The 24,923-nt window shown below is 47.6% G+C and overlaps 1 protein-coding gene across 1 annotated transcript in view; it reads right to left on the minus strand.

Annotated features, from left to right (window-relative positions):
- Positions 1-843: 843 nt before the first annotated feature.
- TMEM178B (transmembrane protein 178B) overlaps positions 844-24,923 on the minus strand; it is a 338,501-nt gene continuing 314,421 nt past the window's right edge. Inside the window, exon 4 of the mRNA XM_010947450.3 lies at positions 844-10,848. Coding sequence (XP_010945752.1) covers positions 10,598-10,848 — 251 coding nt within the window. The 3' untranslated portion in view covers positions 844-10,597. The remainder of the gene's footprint in view (positions 10,849-24,923) is intronic.

Genomic DNA, 24,923 nt, shown 5'->3' on the forward strand with positions numbered 1-24,923 from the left:
CTCTAAACCTGTTTCCCTGGCCCCCTCAGACGGTGCACTCACCTGGTATTCTGATGCTGGGTCTTCCGACTGAAAGAAGTGGGGACCTGGCGATCCATCCTGGTGATGGCGCAGTGACAAATGGTCTCCAGGGCAACAACAGTGACCGGCCAGCTGTGGTGCAGAGTCCAGGCTGCACTGGGGTGTGATTCTGGCTGCCTGGCTGCTCACTTCTTCCTGCCTGCCCTGCGGGCTTCCAGCTACCCAGGCCTTTTTAGTAGATGACTTTTCCACTGATACCAGACAGAGCCTGTTTCTTTGGCTTAAAAGATGCTGATTGACAGTATCCTTTAAAAAATGCCACCCTTCCACCACCTTCCCTTTTCCCCTAGATGTCCTTCCCTGGGCGTGATCCAAGAACCTTCCAAAGGCACAGGCGTGGAAAGGAACTGGGATTCTAAGGTAGGGACAGAGATGATGAAGAGTGTGAGAGAAATGTCTCTCCTTCCTGATAGCTAAGAAGTAGGTTGTGGGGTTAGAATATAACCATTAATTCCAGCATCTTTTAAAGCCTTTAAAGAAAAAAAAAGTTACGAATGCCAATACCAGGAGAAAAAGAACAATAGTTCCTTGTTTTTCTCTTCTGAATCCCTCTCCATTCCCCCCGCCCCTAACTCAAAAAGCATGTACCCTTGGCTTACACACACTTGAAATAGTTACTATTTCCTTCAGGATGAGAGTTTTCAGTCCGTTATCTACATAAAAGTTGTTCCATTGTTTTTCTGTACAAAACCTGTGGGAAAAATATTATTCTCCATCAAATATTGCAGTGTCTACCCCTCTTCCCCAAGCAGACACCATGGCTTAAAACACACAACATGATCTTCTTTATTTAATTGTTTAATCAGTTTACATTCCACAACTGACAGATTATTTATTTTTATTTTTTCCATGAACAAGTCATTTAATTATTTACCAGACACTTTTTTTTCTTCAACCGATGGAAATACAATATTTCTGCCAATTTGAAATAGAAAATTGCAAGATGCAGTCAGTGTCAGTAAAGTCCCCAAATGCTCTCTGCTTCCTCAGTCCTGGCCAAGTCACAGGAACCTGGCAATTTCCCTTTTCATCCCACCCCCTTCCCTGTGAAATTCACCTCTCAGAATAGCACAGTAGTTTCAAGATCTGGTTTGGATCACCTTTCCTGTAATTAATTAATTATGAGAAGGAACAGACAGTACAATAGATCTGAAAAGATGTAGCATTCTTGTTAAGATTAAACAACACATTTATTCACATCGGATCAGAACAAATTAACATAATATTTAATCTTATTTTTAGCACCAATAACCATAGGAATTGCTACCTCCAAGGGCAGAGGCGGTGTTGGAATCCTGCAATACACATCACTCCTCGTCTAACCAATCAGAAAGCACTATGCAAATTAAAGGTAAATAAATTTATATTGACTGAGCAATAATCTGGTGGACCATAAACTCTCCAGGTGCTTGAGAGTCTTGTTGGCTACAGTTCCCATCTAATGACCATATATAAAACATACTCACCAAATCAGCTCAAACAAAAATCTCAGTGACACAGGGCTCAGAACACGCTATTTTAAATGAAACAAACCCTGTCGTATTGGCTCTTTGAAATGCTTTGAGAATGCCCAGGGGTTGCGTGCTTGAATTTTATTCTGTTCTCTGCACTAAGATCTCGCTCCTTGTCTCCACTCCCCACCTCTCTCAGCCCAAAGAGGTTTCTTCAAATCTAAAGAAGGTCTCTGGGCAGAGCGGAGAGGTGGGCAATCGAGGACTGAGTCCCAGTGTAAGGGACAGAGCTTGTCACTGCCACCTCCTAGGAGACCCAGTCTGCCTGTGGTCACTGCTCTTTCCAGCATATCCCCTTCTAGCATTTAGGGAAAGTAAGGGATTGAGAAAACAGTTCCAAATATTGGTGAGATGCTATTTGCAGGTGACTGGACTAGGGACAAGAGGTGGTAGAGATCATCATTCTTGACAAAGAGATGGACCATCTGCCCCTCTCTCTGCTCTTAAGATAAAGGGAGTCTAGTTAAGGGATAAACGGGGGTCCCCATAGCTGAAGAAAGTGACCTGCTTTGGTCTCCAGAACTTTGACAGGTCACTGGGGCCCTGCCCAGGGGCAGCACTGACCCTCTGGGGCAGGCTGACATGTATTTGACAAGCAGTGGTTCTCTCCTCTAAGCAGGTGATGCACAACTTCCAGAGGCCAGGACGGCAACTTGGACATCAGTCCTGTGCTTCCTACTTGGGGCCAACACCAACCTCTAACTTCCATCAGCTGTGAGACCTGCATGACTCATGGCCGGAGGGGGGGGGGTCCCATTCCATCTCCTAATGAAGAATCTAAATCTTTGCTGTTCTATATGGCAGCCAGTGCCTATGTGTGGTTATTGAGCACTGGAAATGTGGCTGGGCCAAATTGAGATGTTTTAAAAGAGGAAAATTCACATTTGATTTCGAAGACTTCATTAAAAAAAAAAATTTCTGAGTAATTTTTATATTGATTCCATGTTGAAATGATAATATTTTTGACATGTTGGGTTAACATAGGTACTAAAACAAATCTCCCCTGTTTCTTTGGACTTTTAAAAATGGGGCTACTAGGATATTTAACATTGCATATGCGGCTTGCATTATAGCTGTGTGGGACACCACTGATTCAAATCACCCTCCTGAAGCTGATCCCAGAGATGATCACTGTGGACCAGCAGAAAGGAGAGAGGTGTGGACTGAGGTGCCATGGAGGAGGAGGGGTTAGGCCACTGGCCAAACTTGGTCTGAATACCCCACGCCCCACCCCCCGGGTAACTAGTCTCAGTCCTCCGGAGAGGCAGCTCTTTGCACTATAGGATTACCTATCCCTGTTCCTCTTTCCTACTTTCTCTTATGGGTGCCCTGCCTTTGGGGGAGCCTTCTCTGCTGCGGTGCTGAGGATGCCCTGTGATTCTCCCATTTCCCCTTCCAAAAGGTTTCTTTATCTCACCTCCACTGCCAACCTACATCTGCTGCTCATTGCCTCTACCCTCGCACCCCCCACCCCCACCCCATGCTTTCTTCATTCCAGTTTGGTAGAATCCCTTAGCCAGACTCCCTGCTTCTGACAGCACAGGCCAGGTTTGCAGAGCAAGTCACAGATCACAGAATAATTCACACGCAGCATCTCCTCCGACACTTTCTCCTACCCCAGCGCCGCAAAGCTCTGTCAGTAACGACAGTAAAATGAGATCATCAAAGTGGGTGGGAAAGGCATCTGAGAATGAAAAGGTAGATAAAAGGCTTTGGACTCTGAGCACAAACTGGCTGTTAGCTTGAGGTTACTTTCCGAGGAGTGAAAGAGTGGGGCGAGAGTTAGCAGGGAGGAACTCTTCAAATGCACCTCCTGCAGTAAGCACACGCCAGCCAGGGCTCGAAGCCTCTCTAAAAATAGCAGCAGAAAGGCCAAGGAGACTTGGTGCCCCAGGAGCCCCAGGAACTGCCCCCCCCCCCCGCCCCCTGTTTGGCTGAGAGGATGCAGAGAGATGGTGAGGTAACAAGATCCCCCGAGGCTCTGAGTGAGCCATGCTGCGAAACTACCAAGCCCACCCCAGGAGCAGGTCTCCGAGCCAACCTGTGTGATTACCTTCACCCTTCACACTTAGATGACGTGCTTTCACTTTTTGGAAAACACATTTTACTTTAAAGGCAAAACACTTTTTAAACAGAGAGTTCCAAGCAGACACTCATGACTGTCAGAGAAACAACCAGAAAAAAACTCCTGCGCCAACGGCTTCCCTCCCTTCAAATCCCACCCAGAGCCGGGATTTTAGGGCAGTTCGCATAAGTCCTCAGAAAACTGAGGGCTACATCAATGCATCGTTTAGTCTCAATTCCCTCCCCCTTATTTTCAGCTTCCACTTTTATTTGTACATTTTTACATAGTCTTGAATAGCAAAACAGTCACACCGTGGGTGGAGACGGGAAAGGGAGATGAGGATGAATGAGGGGAAAGCTCTTCAGGTGAAAAGCATCATCACCGGCACAACGACACAGACACACGGATACATTCAGGCTAGAAAGGGTCTAGAGGCGACCCGGGAAGGAGGGGAAACACGTAGCCAGGGGAGGACAGAGGGAGTTCACCAGGGAGCAATACTCAGTCCTTGGAAGTGAAGAGAAGGAGTTGTCATTGCTGAAGCTGGTGTCCATCAAAGCAAGGCCAGGTTTGAGTTACTGCTGTGCAACCCGCATGCTTACCCCCAGTTTTCTGTTTCTCAAGAGTGAACAAACGCCCCCCTGTGGTTGTGTGGCTCCCCCACTCCTGGCTGGGCTCCAACCGTCTCGGGAGCAATGCCTTGGATTTCCCTTAGAGAAGGTCTCACCATAACACGAAGGTGACCCCCTGCAAAGCAGAACATGTGCAGACCCTTTGGGAAGTGCATTCTTTTCTTGTTTAGAACCTAGGATTCAGTTTTTTCCCTGAACAGGCTCATGCTCAGAACATCTAGCGAATGCACCATCCAAAGGACTCCCTATAAGAACCCATATGCTTTTGATGAAACCGTCTGCTTCACCAACTGACAAGAGAAAGAAGACCCTAGCTCCTTGAAACTCATTCCCCTCTTAAACTTAAAAGACCATTAAAATGTTTCAGAATCTGATTTGCTTCCACCACTTGGGCACGTACAGTGAGAAATGATGTTAAGAGGATGGTAAAAGAAATAAATAAATAGATAAGGCATCGACCATGTGCCTTGGTTAATAGTTAAGTGTTTTAGCTCGTATATGCTATTTGCCCCATATGGTTTATTCATTCCATCACCTCTGGGAATGATAAGAGGGGATAAAGGGTGCTCTTTGCAAAATTGGCTTTGGCCAAGAGGAAGCAAGCCTGAGAATGGGTAAATTAAGGAGCTGACTTCTCTGACGAACCTGAATGATAGCATAAAATCCACTTGCTTCAACTGCAGATTACAGTCCTGTTCAGTGGCCAAGATGACGTCTCACTCTAGATTAGCTTTTCTGCAGCGAGGCACAGACACTATATGGAGGAACCCCATTCAGTGGGGGCTCGGCTGCTGCAGGACACTCTGAACAGTGCTTAAGTTATACGACACTTCATGTTTGCAAATCGCTTTGCAATTTCTTTGTCACCCTTAATATACCATGAGGTAAAGTGTTACACTATCCTCATTTTGTGAATGAGGAAGTTCAAGTATGGAGAATACACAGTGCCCAGAGTCACAAATCATTTTAGTGCAGAGTGGAAATGAAATTTACAGTAACTGTGGTATGCAAGTGTAGCTTAATTAGTGAGTTACTCTGGCTTCAGTACTCTTACACCTGTAATTAAATTGAGATGGCACTCGAAGGAAGGAAGGAAGGAAGGAAGGAAGGAAGGAAGGAAGGAAGGAAGGAAAGAAAGAAAGAAAGAAAGAAAGAAAGAAAGAAAGAAAGAAAGAAAGGAAGGAAGGAAGGAAGGAAGGAAGGAAGAAAGGAAGAAAGGAAGAAAGGAAGAAAGAAAGAAAGAAAAAAATAGAAAAACAAGAAAAAAAAAGAAAAAGAAAAAGAAAAGAAATCCCAAAGTAGGAATCTTTTAGCTCTGTTCTATCCTGCCCCTAAGCTCTGGCATTGAGCCTCTTCCAAGGCCTGTTTGCTACCTCTGGGGGCCCAGCAGAGTCCTGTGCTCCTGCTGCTGGGAACAGAGGGTCAACTCCACGCAGACCAGTGTGGTTCTGTGGTCGTGGACTGCATCCCTGGCCCCAGCTGCCAATCCAGAGACAACCACTGACACGGGAAGTACTGGGGCTATGACCATTATGATGCTTCAGGGCAATGGGATTATGAACAGTCTTCTACTCTAAAAGGAATACTCCTTTTGTATTTTATTTTTCCAGTTGTCTACAATGAGCATGTATTATTCTGTGGGGGAAAAAATCAGCCAATAATAATGTAGTCTAAGAACTAATAATAACGTTAAAGAAACATTTTGCACCGTTGAGGCATCAGATGGAAAGAGGGCAAACACAGCCCACCAAGATGACGGCATTGAGAGACACCAGAATCTTTTGTGTCCATCAAGTCAGGTGGATTGTTTAGAAATCTGTCCCCTTCCTCTGTTGTACACCAGCTGGAAGATAGCCCAGAGGCCAGCCCAGCTGTTATGCACCAACTATTTCTCCCTGTGGTGAAATCACTCTCACTATGACTCATCAGATGTCCCTGTAAAGGGCTGGATGTGCCCACTGGAAGGGTTGGTCCCTAGAGCAGAGAGGATGTTTTCAGAAAAGTAGCTTCACTTTAGCTACACAAATCAACCAAACATCCCATGCAAATCACACCAAAGATGACCAGAGTGTACTTTTTCCTCCTCCATTCCCCCAGAAACTTGAAAATAAGTTAATAAACACTCTCAGAATAAACCAAGCGAAGACAGAGTCAATTCTAAACGCCCCTGGGTGATGTACTTGATTCCATTATTCTGAGTCTGACTCAGGTGGGCAGCTCTGGAGACCTAAGCAGTACGTCCTCCCACTAACTCAGGACAATGACACATGGCTCTTTCATTTTAGACCTCTCATCATGACTGCGGATAAATATTAAGACATGGGGCTCAGAGACTCAGAGTGTCTTCTTCCCTTACTGAAGGAAAGGCAAGTGTCACTAGGTGAAAACACTCACTCCCAACAAGAGAAGTCACCAAAAGGGCACCAGGACCCAGGGTGCTGCATATGAACATGGACAGAAGAAGGCTTTGTCTTGATTTGGTGGAGTTACTGAGTCTTTGAGTTATTGTGACTTTGTGATCCCTGAAATTGAAAGGGTGCAGTTGCTGAAAGGCTGGGGCCTATAGAAGGACTGAAGCTGAAACAGATACATTTTAAATTTTTTTATGCTCTGATGCCAAGGAGATCACAGAACTCCATATGAAACTTACAGCCACAACAGACAAAGAAGGGGGCTGCTGGGAGTGTATGAGCCTCGCGAAAGACAAATTGCTTAACTATCTGAATTGACCAAAGCTGATGTAGAGGGAAAGTGGAAGTGAGTAGAGGGAGAGGGAAAAAAAAAAAAAAAAAAAAAACCAGAAAAAGCAGCCAAAACCCTCAAGACAGAGAGAGAAACAAATAGGACCTCTTTCCAGGCAGATACCTCCCTTCCCTGAATCCCCAGGGTCATAGGGCAAGGGAGGAAATAAAAACTGAAATAGGCCCCGTGCTCAAGGTCGACTTGCATGAAGCTGGAAACACATACATGGTCCTAGATCTTGCCTTCACATCTGTAGGGAATTTGAACTTGACCTGGCGGAGGGGGGAGTGTAGGGGCTGGTGGGTGAGGCTGCTGACCCTAGATCTCGTCAGAAGGTTGGGTTCTGCTCTGATCTGGGGCTAGCAGAGTCTGACCCAAACTGGCTAACAGGTTGAGCCTCCTCCCTTCTCCTCTGTCTCTTTTGTCTTCTTCACCCCTCACGGCATGAAAGCTTCAGTAACAGCCTCGAGTGGCATGTCTTCATCTGGGGTCAAGCCCCCATGCTGGAGCCGTTCTCCTGCCAGCCAGGACTTGTCATCCTGGCCGTGTGGCTGGGCTTTGACTGGCCCCGAGCAGGATCAGACCTGGAGTGTGTGTCTGTACCTGCCTGGCCCCACAATCAGAAAAGCAGCTCCAAGCTCCGGCTCTGCTGCTGATGAACTGAGCCCAGGTGGTTTCCTTCTTTCCTAGAAGTCCCACTAACATTTCAGGAACATTTCAAAGGGATGCAGCAGGCTGTGTTAAAGGTCTGTTACAAAGATTAATAGCTGAAGAGAGTGGATGATCTATTTATGGAAAGCACAGGATGAAAAAAGAGGGTATAAATAATAGGTCGGTGAGGTGAGATGTACTGGTTATTTAAGAAAAGTTACTTAAGAAAAGTTCAAATGATTGATAGCAAATTGCCCTATTTGGAATTCCTTTCCCTATTTTCCTACAAATGGGAAACAGCTGAAACCTGGATCTGGTCACAGACAAACTCTCTGCCCCAAACAGATGCTCGTGGATGCTCACCTCTCGATGCTGGTCGGAGGGCAGTCAGGGTACTTGGAAGGAAGACAAGGGCCTCTGAGACTGAGATACTTCTCCTCACTTTTCCTCACGTCCTTCCCCTGAAGGGGGAAACCTAACTTTTAAAAGAAAAACTTTTAAAAAAATTCCCGAAACAATTGCAAAACTGGGTTTTCCTGAAAGTTATCTCCGTCCTCATAGAATAAATCCTTTGCTTTAAAAATAATCCTTAGGCAAGTAGAAGCTAGCAGCATTTCCTCACCAGCCATCCCCCGGCACACCCACTCACAGGGCACTCACACGGGAGCACTTCTGCAGAAGCTGGCCCGTTTCGCGAGCAAGGAAGTCTTGAGTTGTACACTCACACCTGCGCCCAGATACCTATTGACACAAATGTACACAAAATGCACCAGAGAGATACACGCATACAGAGACCCACACTCAGACCTATCCACGCACATCAGATGTTCTATCCGGACGTGAACTGCGTGCGCGCGCACACACACACACACACACACACACACACACACACACACACACACACACACGGTCAAAAAGAGCAGAGGAGGAGAGAGGCGGGACTTGTAGCCTGGTGGATGGGAGAGGGAGAAGGGAAATGGTTGGGAGATGAGAAAAGGCAGGAACTGGAGGGGAGACGGGCTAGAAGGCAAGTCGATGAAACCGAGGCCACGGTCGGGAAGGAAGGCTGCTGAGTGAGTGGCAGAGTTCCCAGAGCAGACTCAGCCATGGAGCAACTGCACTCTCGGCTACACGGTTGACCCGTGGCGGTGCAGCTTGGGGAGTTCTCTCTTTGCCTCCCCAGGACTGCCCAGGCCCTGAAGGGTCACTGAGGTGACCGCCAACTGCTCCTGCCTGCTCCTTCCGGCAGACTCCTGTCCCCGCAGCCTTCACCACCCTCTGGCTGACTCCAGAGCTCGCCAACACCTGCTGTGCCAATTGGCTCCACAGAGCCCGAGACACTGGGCCAGACTGGTGCCACCTCTGTTGGGGTGTTAGCCGCCAAGACGGCTCTTTTGGGATTCATGGCCTTGAATATCAAGAGGGAAAGGAGGCTGGAAAGAGTCAAGAGTTCTCTGTGAATGTACACGATATCATACAAACGGGAGCCCATGAGACAAGGAGGTGCTCTCTGCGTGTGACCCTTTTTCCATTCGTCTGTACAGAGGTCACCCCAGGAGAGGGGGTGGATGTCCAGTGACAAAGGACAGCTTCCGTGATGGGAAGTGAAAGGTCTTGTTCGGTATACGTACTTGACAACAGCAACAGAGATAACATCCCTTCTCCCTCCTGCACGGTGGTCCCTCTTCGCTCATGGCTTGTGGGCCCAGCTGTGTCTTCAACTTCCAAAATTAGAGGACTAAATCCCGTGGTGTCCCAGAGCTGTGATGTGAAGAACCACAGGGTCGCCTGCCCAGTGGTTTTGTTCTTGGTTCTGCCCTCTGGGAATTTCAGCTGCACTAAAAATAACAGAAAAATGCAACACAAATGATAAAACCCCACTCAGAAAACACCCACCACACACATACACACACTCACACTCCAGGGATTGAAGCTGCAGAGCCAGCACCCATGGAGGCCTGCCCCTTATGGTGCATCCTAGGTCTCGGGGCCTCCGTCCTGGGCCGTGGAACCACCACAAATAATAGACAACAGTCATAATGTAATATTTCCATTTTAAAAGGTGAAAAGAAAAAAGGAAACCACTCAAAGTAGTCACACACACACACGCACACATACACATCACACACACACACATCACAGCATGACTCCAAGGCTCCGATCTGCCTGGGGAGTGGGGTTTGGGGCAGGGCAGCCTCTTGTTTAACTGGGTGTAAGGCAGCTGGAAGGTAAGACTGGGTTTTCTGAGCATCCACTGAAGCGTCCTGTTAGTGATGCAGGTCTTGCCTCTCAGCACGTTGTGTTCTCCCCCTTCCCACCTCTGAAACTTGGTCCGAAAGTTTGGTAGCGAAGAGGAAACGTCCTTCTGGGTGTGTTTTCTCTTCCACTCCTTGTGTGTCACTGGTCGGGCTGGAAGGAAATCAGAACAGGACGAGCAGGAGAAGTGGTTCTGTGAATGGCCTCAAAGATCTGGTTTCACTCTATGAACTAAGGGCGGGGTTTCTCGTTGAGATGATCGGTGATGGGGTGGTGTCCCCTCCTGTTGGCCCAGTGGATGGTACTTCCTTCTCGACACCTGTGCCGCTTTGGACCCCAGGCACCGTCCCTTCCCAGCCCACCACCCCATCCTTGTGAGTGACGGGAATCAGGACACGACCTCGAATGGGGATGTTCACTCTGTCTTCCAGAAACCAGGAAGCCAAAAGTTAAGAATTGATGGAAGAGCCACAGGATGGGCACGCCTTCCCCATCTCGGTGATGAGGCGACACAAAGTCCAGACGAGATGCGGGTGCCTGAGCCAACTCAACTCGACCTTGGCACTGGCATCATGTTGATTTAGTTTTGTTGTATATATGTATATTATATATATATATTTATATATATATATGTGTGTGTGTGTATGAGTTTGTTTTTTTTAGCACACTGTCCCATTCTCGGGTCTGGATTTTGGGCAGTTGGTCCTCGGGACAGGTTGGACAGAAGGGGCCAAGGTACAGAAGAATCCCGAGATTAGCGTGAGGCCCAGGCCCCCCCACGCACAGAACATGGACCAGCCGTAGCCGTGGCTGATGTCGTCGGGGAGTCCGTACAGGTAGCGTGGGTAGCGTGACAGCTCAAAGTTGATCCCAGCCACACAGGTGCACAGTGAAATGATGCAGAAGGTTCCTGGAGGAGAAGGGAAGAAACAGGGGTGGGGTAACAGGGAAGGAGAGGGAAGAGGAGAGGCAGAGAGAAAGAGAGAAGTGAGGTTTATTACATCTTCCATTTTCTTGAGTAGGAAAACTGAGGAGATCCAGGTAAGAGTAACCTGCTAACAAGATCACTATTTGGAAATATTCATGGAGATGGGAATAGTATCCAGGATTCAAGGCTTCCTCGTGCTCCAATAACTGCCCAGTCTTGGACAAACTTGGGAAGTCTCTCCTTTGGGAAAATACTAAAAATGTATCACGTTACAGTTGGTGTAGGGTGAAGTCAGGCAGAAGAACCTTCAGTTCATTTTTCTAACGCATTTAAAATTCATTGTCTTTCTTTGGAGACACAGAAAACACCCGCTGTTGCTACTCCTTTAAAGAGGAAAACATATTTATTCTTTTCTTTCCTATATACAATGTCTTCTATGATACTGGGTTTTCCATTAATCCATTTACCAACAAGTCATCCATATTTGGGGAGCTTTTTCCCTTTTCCAGTAAGACAACATTTCCCAAAGAGCTTTCCATGAACACTGAGCCTAGGAGATAACTCCTTTACAATGTGGCAGCAGAGTCAAAACACCCTGAGCTCTGTACGTAATGTCTCACCCATGAAGATTCACAATTCACGGTAACATAAAGTAACTTGTCCAACCCAGCCCTCTGAGATATTTCACAAACGTATTTAATGATGCTCCTTAAAAAAAATATTGCTCATAGGAACGTGCAATGAAAAGGCGGTCATAAGAGATGGAATGTTATCAAACAGTGTAGAATTCCAAGCCCAAGAGCGTTTCTCAATGTTTGCCATGTCTTATGTTTCTTCCGTCGCTGCAGAGATGTGAGCAACAACCAGAAGAAGTACTTATAGTTTGGGAAGGCTGGGTGGGGGAGATGGTAGAAGTTAGCACCTACAGGGGTCCAGGCACTTTGGTGGCTGTGATCTGCATTTCCAAAGACCCTAAATCAGAAGATAGTGGAGAGGTAGGGCGACCAGTTAGGTGCCTGCTTTGGTCACGGGGAGAAGGGAGGAGGGGGCTGGCGAGGAGAGAGCAGGGCGGGACTGACTGCTTAGGGAATGAGTTCTGGGAGAGGCAACTGAAAGCAATGCAGCAGGGGTGACCTGGGCACCACTGCCGCAACAATAAAATTGTGTGTGTGGTGAGCTTGTGTGTGTACACGTGCGTGTGGGTGTATGTGTGTGCGTGTACGTGCTTATGCATACGCGTGTGTGTGCAGTGACCACTGTCATGTACCAACTCATGTGACACCATCATTACTTGGGAGAAGAGTGCTCCCAAACTTGGAGGAGTTGCAAAGCACCCTGGGGCCCTCATACTGTGCACTGGGGTTCAGACAGAATTCTCAGAAGATACACAGGGTGGGTTAGGTCTCATCCCAGACTTTTTGAATCAGAATCTTGTGGGAGAGGATGGGAATCTTTCCTCTTTAAAAGCTCTTCAGATGATTTCTGTTCATCAGCCAGGTAAGACCTTGTCTAAGGGCAGAGGTTCTTTCTTGAGACACAGATCCAGGTGAGGGAAGAAGCAGAGGGGGGCCAGAGGGAAGGAGGCAGCCTGTGGGTCTGGCCAAGAAGAGTGATGTCCTGGGAGTGTCAGACTGAAAGAAAGCTTCTTTTGACACCAGTTTCAAAGAATCCAAATTCCATCAAATCAGAGCTGGCCTGCTTGTGCCTCAAGTAGGCTTTCAATTTCTGGTTTGGAAACCTGGGTGTGCGAAGATATCACTTACGAAAATTTAGATTTAGGACAGGAAGAGAGTGTGCGTGTGTCATGTGTGCTGAGTTCAAATCTAAGCCGCCCTTGGGATGGAAGGCACTTGGTACCATGGGTCTGGAGCCTGGTAGAAAATTCTGAGCTAGAGCTGTGGACTGAGTCATCATCTTATAAATCAAAGCTCTGGCTGTGACTGAGGTCACCCAAAGGCTTTACATAAACTGTATCTGCATAAGATACTTTAAAAAATGGAGACATTTCTTTCCATCACACAGTTCTCTGTCCTGATGAAGTCTAGTGATTTGTTCTAGGAGAGAAGGCTGACCTTAAGGAAGTTTTGATCTTCCCAAGCTGCTAGTAGTTGAGAGAGCTTGATAGACACTGTTTCAATGGTGTGTTCTGCAAGCCAAGGGGACAGGACACAAAGGATGTGGTTGATAAATCAGGACCTAATTAGTTAATTACCATATGGTCCTAATTACTGGTGGTTGATAATACATACATCTTACTGTTATGTTGTGTCAATGGAGTTAATTGCAGTAACTTCCTGGCCTTAACTTCCTTTCAGTTGTTCTCTGACTTTCGAAACTCTTAAAATTTCTGTGGTTTATTAGCTCTTGTCAGTATTCCCACCGATGGGAAAACAGACCTGAGGACTCTCACGTAAGATGGCCCTTTAAGCACGTCATCTGGGCAACGTATTAGGAAATCCCACATGACAAAGAAGGCAGAGAGGAAGAGGCTCTGTCAGTTCCCATAGACTTTACTCTTTTCCATTAGGGGCAAGGATTCACATTTTTATGTGCTTCTGCACTTATGAATTCAAAGTTGGAAATGTGAGTTCCCTAGAAACGGACGCAGGCAGGCACGGGGTAGATCCTCAGTAAACAGACAGAATGAATCACATGTTGCCATTGCTGTTCTGACCATGAATGAATGATGTGCTTCGAAAGATGTTGACAGAGTCCCAGAGAGTGGGGGAGATAAGGGACACCAGTGAGCAAGGACCCTGCCTGACCCAGTTTTCTGTCTAATTGTCAACTAACTGGGGAGGGTGGGGTACAGAACTCACCCCACCTCCAGCTGCCACCACCAACTCGCTGGGCTTCTCTGGAGAACTAATACAGATTCTAAATGCCTCTGCTGGACAACAGACCTCAATTAAAGGGCAGTAATAGATATTCCAGCACTGGGGATTGCAGTCTGTTTCCAGTCACCCAAAGCATAGTGATCCTTTGGGCAAGTATGAGGCCAGCCCTCGTTTCTCCACCAGAAGCAGCAGTGGCTTCTGGGGCCAGGTCTTTAGAATCGATCATTTTATTTCTGGAGAGCACTTATTGATGGAATAGAAGGGATCCAAGGAAGGCAAATGCAATAAGGCACAGTCACAGCTTCTTAATACATCCTCCCACTGCTTGGGGCTTGAGTTAACTCCAATCAGGCTCCAAGCCTAATCATAGTCACAGTGTAGCAATTAAGTGAAAAGAATTACCCAAGCCCTTCCCTTTGGAGCAAGGCTCTGCTCTGTGCCCAGAGCTGGCTGTGCGAAGTGTCAGGTGTACCGCTGGCCAGGGAAGTAGGGACCGCGGTAGCACAGATGTCAGATCTAAGTGATGCCAGGTCTGGGGGAGGCAGGTTAACTGTGATGGGGCGGACGCAGGAGGACATTCCCGTGGCAGCGGGCTCCCGGGTGTGCAGAGCAGCCAATCAGCAAATATTTGCTGAACGTCTATGTTTGTGCCAAGCATTATGCTAGGTGTTAGGGGGATAAAAAGGAGAATAAGATATGATCACTCTTCTCAAGAATTTTTAATTAAATCTAAAATAAAAAGATGAAAAAATATCTCATAATCTAGCTGGGGATAGAAGATATACATAAACGAAAAGCCGAGGATAAAGTGAAAATAGAACCAGACTGGGGATTAAGAGATCGGAGTTTAGAATCAGCTCTGAACCTTTGGTCCCCTCATCTGTAAAATCAGGGAGCTGGAGCAGACAAGCATAAGTTCCCTCCTATACCTAGTCATCTTTAGAGAAAGAAAAAATAATACTCAGAAGTAAATGGTTAAGAGACAATTATATCAGGCCAGGGAAGGTTTCCCAAGGGAATTGGGGTCCTGAAAAATTAGCAGGATTTCTGCAGGCAATAAACAGAAGAGGGTCCTCACCTGGCCTGAAGAGCATCCCTCCTTCAGTCTCAGTGCCCCAGTGTCCTAGGTCTCTAAATTAAGCCAAGCTTTTAGTCACCCCAGGGCCTTTGCACTTGCTCTTCATCCCCTTATCTAAAATGGCCTTCTTCTTGTGATCTTCTGGGATCTCAATTCAAGCACTGTCCTCTCAGAGAGATCCTTCCTTACACTCTCTGAAGTTGTCCCTCCTCCAGTGGTTTTCAAACCATGTTCCACAGAGGTGCCTCAGGAGCTGCTGCTGGGAAAGGAAGAGGGAATAGAAGAGACTCCCAGCCCTCTCTCCTCTCTCTGGCCAGAACAGCCCTACTTTGATCTGTTTCCTTGTGAAATTTCATCTGAAGAAAGGATGCCAGTGATCTAAACATTTCTGAGACACACTGGCCTTGTCCATTCACAAGGGGACCATCAGGTGCATCATTTCAGGAACTATACTTTGGAGAGCAAAGTTCAGTAGCTATACCTTTGGCAGAAAGAGCTCATCAGTCTCAACTCTTGTTCCTGCTGGTCCTGGAAGGGGCCTCAGTCTCCTACGCAGCCCAGCTCTCCAGGCAGCCAGCCCCAGGCAGTCAGCTGCAGCTGATTAGAAGGAGAAATGAAATCTAACTACCTATCTGTGCCAGGACTCTCACTCGTATGGACTCAGAGCTCAGGAAATCCTGTTAGATGAGACAGCACCACCACACATAGCCACAGCCTGAGAGCTGGTGCTAACGAGACCTGCTGGCAAAGAGGGAACCGCTTTCTCCAGACCCCGCTAGTGCCCCCATTCGCAAACTCCACCTGGGAGCGGGAAGGCACAGCCAAGGGCTGAAACCAACTATGTAAACATAAATGCTTCCTTCTGATTCCAACGCAGCACCTGCTTCCTTTGATGACCATCCTCACCTAGAGCCCTTTCAGGAATGACACCTGTGATGTCATCTGGCCCGGCCCTGGCTACTCCTGCCTGTGTGACCTGTCAGCACCCGGCTGGAAGGGGAGAGGGCCGTGAGATGCTCCAGGATTGCTGGCCACCCCCAGGGGTGCCCCCACCCCCTCCACTCAGGGCACAGCTGAGACTTGAGTGGGGGTGAGAGGAAACTGCTTCCACGCCCAGACTGCCAGTCCTCGTTCCAACACCAAAGACAGCATCCTCACCCACCTCCTTTGCGTGGCTGCCATCTCTAATTACTGTTTCTCTGGTTGCCAAATAGTAGATTCTAGTTTTCTCCCTGGTTTTAGTTCCTTGGATGTTTGACAACTGCCTCTTACTTGTGTATCTCCTCCCTAAGTTTCCAAGCTGCCACTCAATCCAAGCTTGGTCCCCCTGTCCCTAAATGTCTCGGTCTCCTCCTTTGTCTTTTCAGACTTGGGGCTCCCCAGTTCTCCTTTCACCCCACATTCCGCACTCTTGTTGACAACTTCACCCTCTCCTCTGACTTGAACTACCACCAGCACACAGTTCATTCACGTGATCATGCAATATTACGTGATGTCACATATTATGTCACTATGTGTCCCAATCCCCTGGGGACATGGCAAATTCATGGTATTCCCCGGCGACACACAGATTTCCAGTACTTCCCCCATAATCCCCAACTCCCTTACGTTTCTTTTTCTTTCAAAGCCTTGCTTCCCTAGTAGGGTGATCAACTTCCCCAGTTTGCCAGGGAGTTGGCAGGGGTGGAGGTCTTGTCCCTGGAATGTGTGACTTTTGGTCCTAAAACTAGAAAGACCGGGGCTAACTGGGACACATCAGTCACCCTTCCTACAGGTCCCCTCCTGTTCTCCACTCCAGGGCCGATCGGTGATACTGCAAGCACTACATTAATGAATCTTTGCCTGAAAGTTAAAGAAAACGTAATGCCTTCGCCTAGTGGAAGCACAGAAACTTGAGTTCCCAGATGTGCTGTCATGTTAGGAAATGCCAGGCCAGGAGAGCCTTGTTTGGGGGCAGTTCATTCTTTTGCAGCCCTGAAAATGTCACCAGGAAACACTTAATCAGCAACCTCTAAAATGGTTCTATCCTGGTACCACCTGAAAGGTTGATTACCAAGGTAATTTTAAGCTGGTATCCAGGGTCCCAGTGTTAACGCCCGGCTCAGCCCACTTCTCAGCAGCGGTTGCTGGTACGGGAGGCGGACGAGATGGGGAAATGGGGAGATGGGGGGCCTCCTGCTGTATTAGCGTCCACAGGCAAGGGAGGGGAGAACATGTGTCTCCACTCCCTTTAGGGACTGTCGGAGAAGCCAGGCAGTAACGCCGCAGCCACGGACCCTGTGGAGAAACAGCATCGAAATTGAGGCCCCGGGCAAGGCAGCAGAAATGCTCTTACTAATTCAAGAAGCCATCGCCTAGGAAACGGACGGCCTCGCAAAGGTTCTACTGGGAATCCAGGGCGATCACGTATTGTGTGCACGGGCATTTTCCCAAATAGCTCTGCCTTCTGTGACCAACTTGTTTCCAAACCTCACTACAGGAGGGTAACTTCTGCAGCTTTCTAGGGCCAGAAATCCATCTCTGTGACATTTTCGGCTCTTGGGAATAAGGAACAACATCGGTGTGTCCTTAACCCTCTCAGGATGCCTTGATGTTACCGTGGCCAGAGGGTCTCTGTCCTGACCCCAGCCCAACAGGCTGACGCAGAGCTGTCTCTGCAGACGTGCCCTTGTGGACGTGCGTGTCAGGGAGGTCAGGTAACAGCTCCAGTCCTCCCTAAGACACACTGCCTTCTGCCCCTCTCTGATCTTTAAAGCTGTAAAAATCAGCAAACAGAAAAAGGATCCCTCCTCCTCCGACAGCGGCATCCGCAGCCTAGGAAGCTGATATATACAAAGCCTTCCTTTGCTTAGATTAAATGCCTCAGCAGCATTTAGCTCTCGAGAGCGCTTTACAGCTTTGCTCAGACCTGCATGGAATATAAATTACTGTTGAATTATACACCATTGCATCAGCGGCAGGCAACAGGCAGGTCACGTGGGGTTTTGCATCCAAGGTGCCTTAGGGGTTCACTGGGATGAGGCAAGGGGTGGTGACAGGTTCCAGAGGAGGACACACTGCCAGGGATGGGGTTCTGAGTTAGGACAAAATCATCCATCATTCTCTGCAAGCACTCTAGGCAGAGTCATTGCATGAATGCCACCCCCGCCCCCAGGCAAGCAGCGTTTGTATCCCCGAGGCTGCGTCTGCCCGCAGTCAGGCTAGTCCGCGTCCAGGCCTGATTAGCCACAGTAATGCGACATCTCTGACTCAAGTGATGAAACGGACTGGCCAGTTCATACAGGTTGGCATCGGCTCTAAGGAGCGTCCATATTTCTCTCATAGACCACAGAATCTTTTCCCTCGGTTTTTACATATCTACAAGGTGGCCGCCAAATTTGGAAACACAGGGGTCATGGACTGAATTGTGTCCTCGTAAAATCCCTGCGTTGAAGCCCTCACCCCTCAGTGTTTCCGAATGTGACTGTTATTTGGAGATTGGGCTGTTAAAGAGGTAATGAAGTTAAAATGAGGTTCAGAGTAAGCCCTAACCCATTCTGTTTTTATAAGAAGCGGAGATCAGGACATACAGAAAGACAGCTGTGTGCGCAGAGGGATGACCACATGAAGAGGTAACAAGAGGGAGGCCATCTACGGCCCCAGGAGAGAGGCCCCAGAGGAAACAGCCCAGCCAACACCTTGACCTTGGCCTCTGGAGACGTGAAAAAACGAATTTCTCTTGTTTAAGCCCCCCGGTCTGTGGCACTTTGTTTCGGCAGCCTTAGCAATCTGATGTAACTGGTGACTACATAATAACTGGCTTATTAACATAACATTACAATACATGATCAAATCAGGCCATGTTTCCAGACTTCATGGCCACACTGCAGCTGAAACAGGCATCTTAACACAGCCGCACAAAACACTAGCTGCTGGCTATCTACGATGTGGATTTTTCTCCACTGAATCTCTCTCACTGATGCATCTACTCTTACTCCCACTCAGTCCCATCAATGCACTGACTCTTCCGGGTGCACGTTAGGTGTGATCATAAGATCAGCGGCCCCGAGACAGAGCCTTTTCAAACTTGGGGAAACAGCTAAAGGGCTGAGCAAATGGAAGAGGGCATTGGTGGGTTTGAAGTGCTCTGCTGTGAGGGAATTTACTAAGGTCAGAGGGCCGCTGTCCAGCCTCCTTGATGGGCTCTGCCTCTGGCTTCCTCCACCCAGCCTGCACGGCGTCCCTGGAGCTATCCCGGAAGCTATCCTTTCTGCCCAGTGCAAGTCCCGAGCCTCCCAAGAAGCTTCTCTAAGAATTCCCAGTATGAGATAATCCACATTTTTTTCAAAATCCCTAGAACTTTTATGATCTGGAACAGCCAATCTGACAATTAGTTACAGGAACCTTCTCTTGTTCTCTGTTTTAGTTTGTGTTCAGCTAGACTGTAATTTTCTCCAGAACTGGTATAACAGCGGTGTCTCCTCCTGTATTACACACAGCACTGCGCAGTCGAGCCGTATCACTGGAGGACATGGATTTCTAGGCTCTGGAGCTTTTAAGTGAAAATACGGACTCTGAAACCCAGAAAGGAATGAAGGAGATACCAGGGATGGCCCCCACATCCTCCTTTCTCCTAAATCATTTTGTGGTTGCTGAGGGGTGTGTGTATGTGTGTGTGTGTGAACACACGTGCTCACACACGCATGTGCCTACCAACCTTGTGTTTCAGTGGGTACCTGGCATTTCAGAAAGCATTTTTATTTTTACAGAAATGCAGCATCAGAATAATATCCTCTCTGCAGGATTATTTTGAAGAGTGATAATAATAAATGTGAAAAGGTTTGAAGAAGTTAAAATTGCTTTCTATATGTAAGGTATAATATTAGAAATGGAAAGCCGTAAGGGAGGGTGAAGAAAAATTGTTCTGGGGGACAAGAAAAATTGTGCCTGTGGCTTTCACCTCCATCACCCGCTCCGCCTGTCTCCGCCCTGTCACAGGACAAGCGCCAAACCGGCAAGCACTTACTCTCAGCAGAGACCAGGGAAAGTGCTCACCCCGGACTCTGCGCTCTCTGGCTTTGTTGGAAGCTGAACCATGGAACCTGGAAGGAGCTTGTAAGGCCTGTGGCTCAACCAGGATTGGTAAAAGGAACCAGCCCTTTGAGAAGGCTTGGGAATCACATGTGACAGGAGTCAGGGACCTTTTATAAGTGCTGCGGAGGCTGTGACCCTGGTTCCTCTGGAACGTGGAGGTGGCATCTACAGCCACCCCATACTCCTGTATTACACACCTACTACATAGTGGACTGTGAGAGCTCTAATTTTAAGGGTTTTAGTCTACACAGTACACTTTCCCTTCTTGCTTCTTTTGTTAAAACACCACCATCTGTCTTCCTCCTGGGGAAGCCATTCTGTGATCACAATGGTTAACCCAGGCACAGGCACTCCAGCCAAGCCTCTGGTTTTGTATCTTCTGTGCCTCTTGAGGTTGCTGTGAGATTACATGTATATATGCAAATCCTATAGGTATATGTGTTAATATATATACACCACATAAGTTATATAATTTATATAGTAATCCCAAATTAAATAATTTGCTGAAGGTGCCAAAGTGTAAGGAACAGACTAAATATTTGATTTTGCTGTCAAGCCTCAATCTACTTGATGGCAGAAACATCGGAGAACTAGCCATTATACTTGCTTCCATTGCCCCCATTAACAAGAAATATCCCGCAGGGGAAACAGTCCACATTTGCCCACCTGGCCTTGGCTATTTTCTGCTTCAAGCAATGAAAAGTTGGGGAGATCTGAGGTCGGTAATCTGTGGTGGGCTATGAGCTTTCCAAATCAGGCCAGAAAGAGAGTTCTAGAGAGAAAATGAACCAAGAGTGCAGTATCACATTTTTCTCAGTGCAAATCCTTGCAGCTTCCTACCCATCTGGGCCTTGGTTCAGAGCTGAGAGTTAGTGGGATCCAACTGGCTTCTTAACTAAACTGAGGGTGGCATCTACAGCTGTGCAGAAAGGAACATTCCCAAGCTGTGAACAGTGAGCTTCCAAGTGTAAGGCCACTTAGAGCAGCCCATCTTCCCACCACTGCTTCTCTTTTCTCTCCTTCTCTGTCCAGGCCAGCTCTTTCTGGTGGACAGCAACAGTCCATGGAGCAAACTTGGAGACCCTCTAGGGCAGAGGGCAATCCTGCCATGGATTTCTTGCTGGGGACAATGCTTGAAGTGACATAAAACCTCCTGCAGACCATCTCTGATGCCACAGCTCTCTGATTGCTCAAGTCATTCCATCTTTCTAAGTGGCATACGAGGATCCTGCAGAGAAAGGCACGCCGCCTTCCAGAGCCACCATGAAGCCCCGTACGAGCAGATCCATCGTCATGTGTGAACTCCTGTCTTGGTCGTCAGAAAGCTCTCCCAGCCCAGAGGCTCCACCAAGTCAGGCTGCACCAGCTTCTCGTAGGACAGCTGCTACTGACGGAGATGCAGCTTAGAGGTAAGAGAACTCTAGCAACAATCAGAAAATCCCCAGGTTCTGATTCCATTTTTTTCCCCATGAAATGCGCAAATCACCTCATCACTCTTGGCTGTGATCCCCTCAACCATAAAATGCTGGGGGTAGGACCAGATCTCTAAGATACTTCCAATTAAATGATCCCGTGACTCTAGGTATTGGGGCAAAAAGGTGCCATTCTCTCTGAATTGTTCTAGGACTTGCTGTCACTTATTTTGTCAAACATGAGCCACCTGGAGAGAAGATACTGCTTCTCACCTCGTGACATGCACAGAAGGCCTCGTGAATGAGACCATGAGGTGTCATTATTTGACATCAGTGTGCATATGAGGCTCAGCTCTAAATTGCCTTGATTCTAAATGTGGAAGGATTGGGACCCAGCTGTTTAAGTGTCTGGAAGGAATTGGCTCCTGAAAGAAATCTCACTGGCTTCTGCCCTATCTGATCCAAGCCAATGCCATGTTAATTAGTAGAGGAAGAGGCTTGGGGTGGTAGCCAGAAGGTCAGGTGAGCCTGCCACCTGGTTTGGTTTATGTTTCCATATGCCTGGCACATTTGTCAGCTTGGCCTGGCCTTTCTTTGAGATAAAAACCCGTACCCAAGTGATTTTCGCACACTGTCACCTCACCACTGAGTCGCTGAACACACAGGTAGTTTTATATGGATCAAAGACTTATGTGTCCTATTTATATTATGATAGGCATTGTTCCAAGTGCTTTACAAATATTAGCTCTTTTAAATCTCAAAGCAACCTTGAGAGGTTTAGATGAGGAAAGTAAGACCCAGAGAGGGTAAATAAATGGCCCAAGATCACACAGCTGCTAGGTACGGAAGCCAGGATTCAAATCCACACTTTAACCACTTGTTACATTTTCTCTCATTACAGCTATTTCATGTGCATGTGTATTGTCCCTGGAGCTGGACTGTAAGCTGTGTACACAAAGAAGCTCTTTTCTTCCCAACAGGACCCTACACACAATGGTGCTTAAATAAGGGTTATCAACTAGAAGGTGAGACTGGGTGAAGAGGCCCTATTGTTATCAAATGCGGCCCTGGGTAGGTTCTGGGTGCCCCTCGGTCTCATAATAAAATCTTGCTGCTGTTCTTCAGAGAACTCGGAAAACCTGTCACCACCCGTACATTACTTCACTTCTGATGGGCAGAAGGGCAATGTCCTGGGGAGGGACTTGAGTTTTCTATGAGGGGTGGGATGGAGTGGTTGAAAAAGGAAAGGAATCAAGATCAGAGCATTAACTCTCTTTCAATAAGACTCTCTGTAGTTTCCCATGAGGCCAGAAACCACACCCAGTGGACGGAGCAAGCTGGTGGTCAGCAGACCCCAGCCCATCACAGGGCTCCTCCCCCCAGTCCTACTGGCTCCTGAATAGGCCGATACCTAGCAACCCTTTTAGCTCCACCTTTGACTTGGAGCTTTGGGGGGAGTGATAATTACTCACCCCTCTTCATTTTCTGAGTTCAAATTCTGATGAGAAGAGAGGCCCCGAAAGGAGGTAGACAGCACAGAAAACACCAGCTTCATCACTATTAAGGCAAGTGTGGCCACCCTGGCGTGGCCCCTGGCCACAGACAAGCTCAGCAACACTCCTCCCAAGCTGACATTCTAGGGTGGCTTCCCTAAGGGGACGTTTGGGTCTGCAGAGCAGACACATTCACCCGGGGGCCAGAATAAGACAGAAAAATCAGCCTGGGTCTCGGGCCTGACCCTGGGAATGCTGGCCCCTGGCAAAGCAAGTGAAGGCAGAGGCCCCAGATGCTGCTGGGTCCCGCAAGTTTGGCCTCATCTCCCAGCCTCACGAATCAGAGAAGTCAGTCACCTCTTCTCCTTTAGGAAGCAGAGCCTTCGAAGGAGGAGTTGCTACCCTTCTAAAGAGAGGAGAGAAGTTTCCTACTTTATGGGTGCAGGCAGGAATGCTGAGATCCAAAGAGAACGCCATCCCATTCCCCTTGGCTGTACCAACTCAGGGACCCCAAAAAGCTGTGACCCAGAGGCTTCTGGGAAATGTGATTTCAAAAGAACTTGTATGAAAATGTTAAGAGCTGAGCTGGAGCGGGTATTCTAATTAATTATTATCTAAAATAAATTGTAGCCTGGGAATTAAGAAGCGATTCCGAGGTTTTGCTAAGGGGGCAGTGGGAAGGACACAACTATTGGCATTCCTTCCTGCCCACGGCCAAAATGAAGGGGTCAATATCAGACTGAATCTATATTCTAACTTGACATAAAGCTGCTTAAGCATTTTTTAAAAGATGAAAGGGATTTTTTTTGCTTCATTCACAACAGAGTTTAGTTCCATAGAGAGGTATAAAAACGGAAATGTATTAATGACATGTGAAATCCTAAACTAGAATGAATAAATAAAGACTTGGCATACTGCTTCTGAAAAGCGGCCAACTCTGAGTCTAGGAGCAGTTTTGTTTGATAAATGGACATTAAAATCCCTTTGAGGGGCAACAAGAAGAACAGGGCAAGTTTATTGAACTCCTCCTCCGGCCTCAAGCCTTAGCTCCTCTGGGAGGCTGAGTCCCCAGCAGAGAGGGGCTCCCTGTCTCTGTACACCCATAGTCCCCTCCATTATGGCACCATCACTCTGCCTGAGTGACCCTTAAGGACAGGGACCACGTGTGTCCTGGGTGCTGGCACACCATAGGCACCCAATCAATGTTTATCGAGTTGATTTAGTTTGTGAAGCAGATAATTAACAAGTGCAACGGAAATGTCTTCAAATATTTGGAAGACCGTTGGAGGAGGAAAGTATTGACTTTAATTTATGTTACTTTAGCAGGAAGGACCCAAGTCCAACAAGTCAAAGTTACCAGATACCATATTAAGGTTTAAAATAAAGAGGAGCAAACTGACAAGTGGAGTAGCCAACAAGGAGGAAGCCTCCTGCCACGAGAGAGGCTGTGACCCAGAGAGCAGACAGGAAATGAACGAGATACCTGTTCTCCAAGATACTTACATAATAAGGTAAGTGCCATCAAAATGGTACAAAGGGAGTTCTGAGTTCAGAGGAGTTATATGGTATTAGTTAAGCTGATTCAGAAAGATTTCTGGAAGATGCTGGCTGTCGGCTCAGGCACGAGGAAAGCAGAGGGCTTCAAGAGGCAGAGAAAGGTGGCCTGGAGGCAGATAGTGACAGGTGCTCTAAGGGGAACACAGGATGTGCAGCTGAAGACAAGATGGTGGCCAACATGAAGTTCCAGGCTGGGGACACTGGCCTTTACGAGCAACGCGGAACCACAGAATATTTTTCATCAGAGAAATGACGTGGTAATAAGTGTATTTTAGAAAGGCAGTATGGTGTAAAGAATGATCTTAGTGCAAAGGAGGGAAATTGGCATGTATAGAAGGCATATCCCTGGCAAGATGCTTTCCTGCGTATTATCTCATTTCACCCGCACGGGAACCCTACTGCGTAGGCAGCACTACCTCAGTTTTACAGATGAGAAAATGGAGGCTTAGAGATGGGCAACTGGGTGGTGGGACAGAGAGTTCCACCAAGGGCTCAGCGACTCCCCAGCGACCACCATAGTAATGGAGGCCCACGTGGTGCTCAGGGGAATGGAAACAAGTAAATGGGCCACAAAGATTCCTGTAAAGGAAATGCGGGCAGAAGTTGA

Source organism: Camelus bactrianus, chromosome 7 (assembly GCF_048773025.1).
Source record: "Camelus bactrianus isolate YW-2024 breed Bactrian camel chromosome 7, ASM4877302v1, whole genome shotgun sequence".
NCBI classification, from domain to species: Eukaryota; Metazoa; Chordata; class Mammalia; order Artiodactyla; family Camelidae; genus Camelus; species Camelus bactrianus.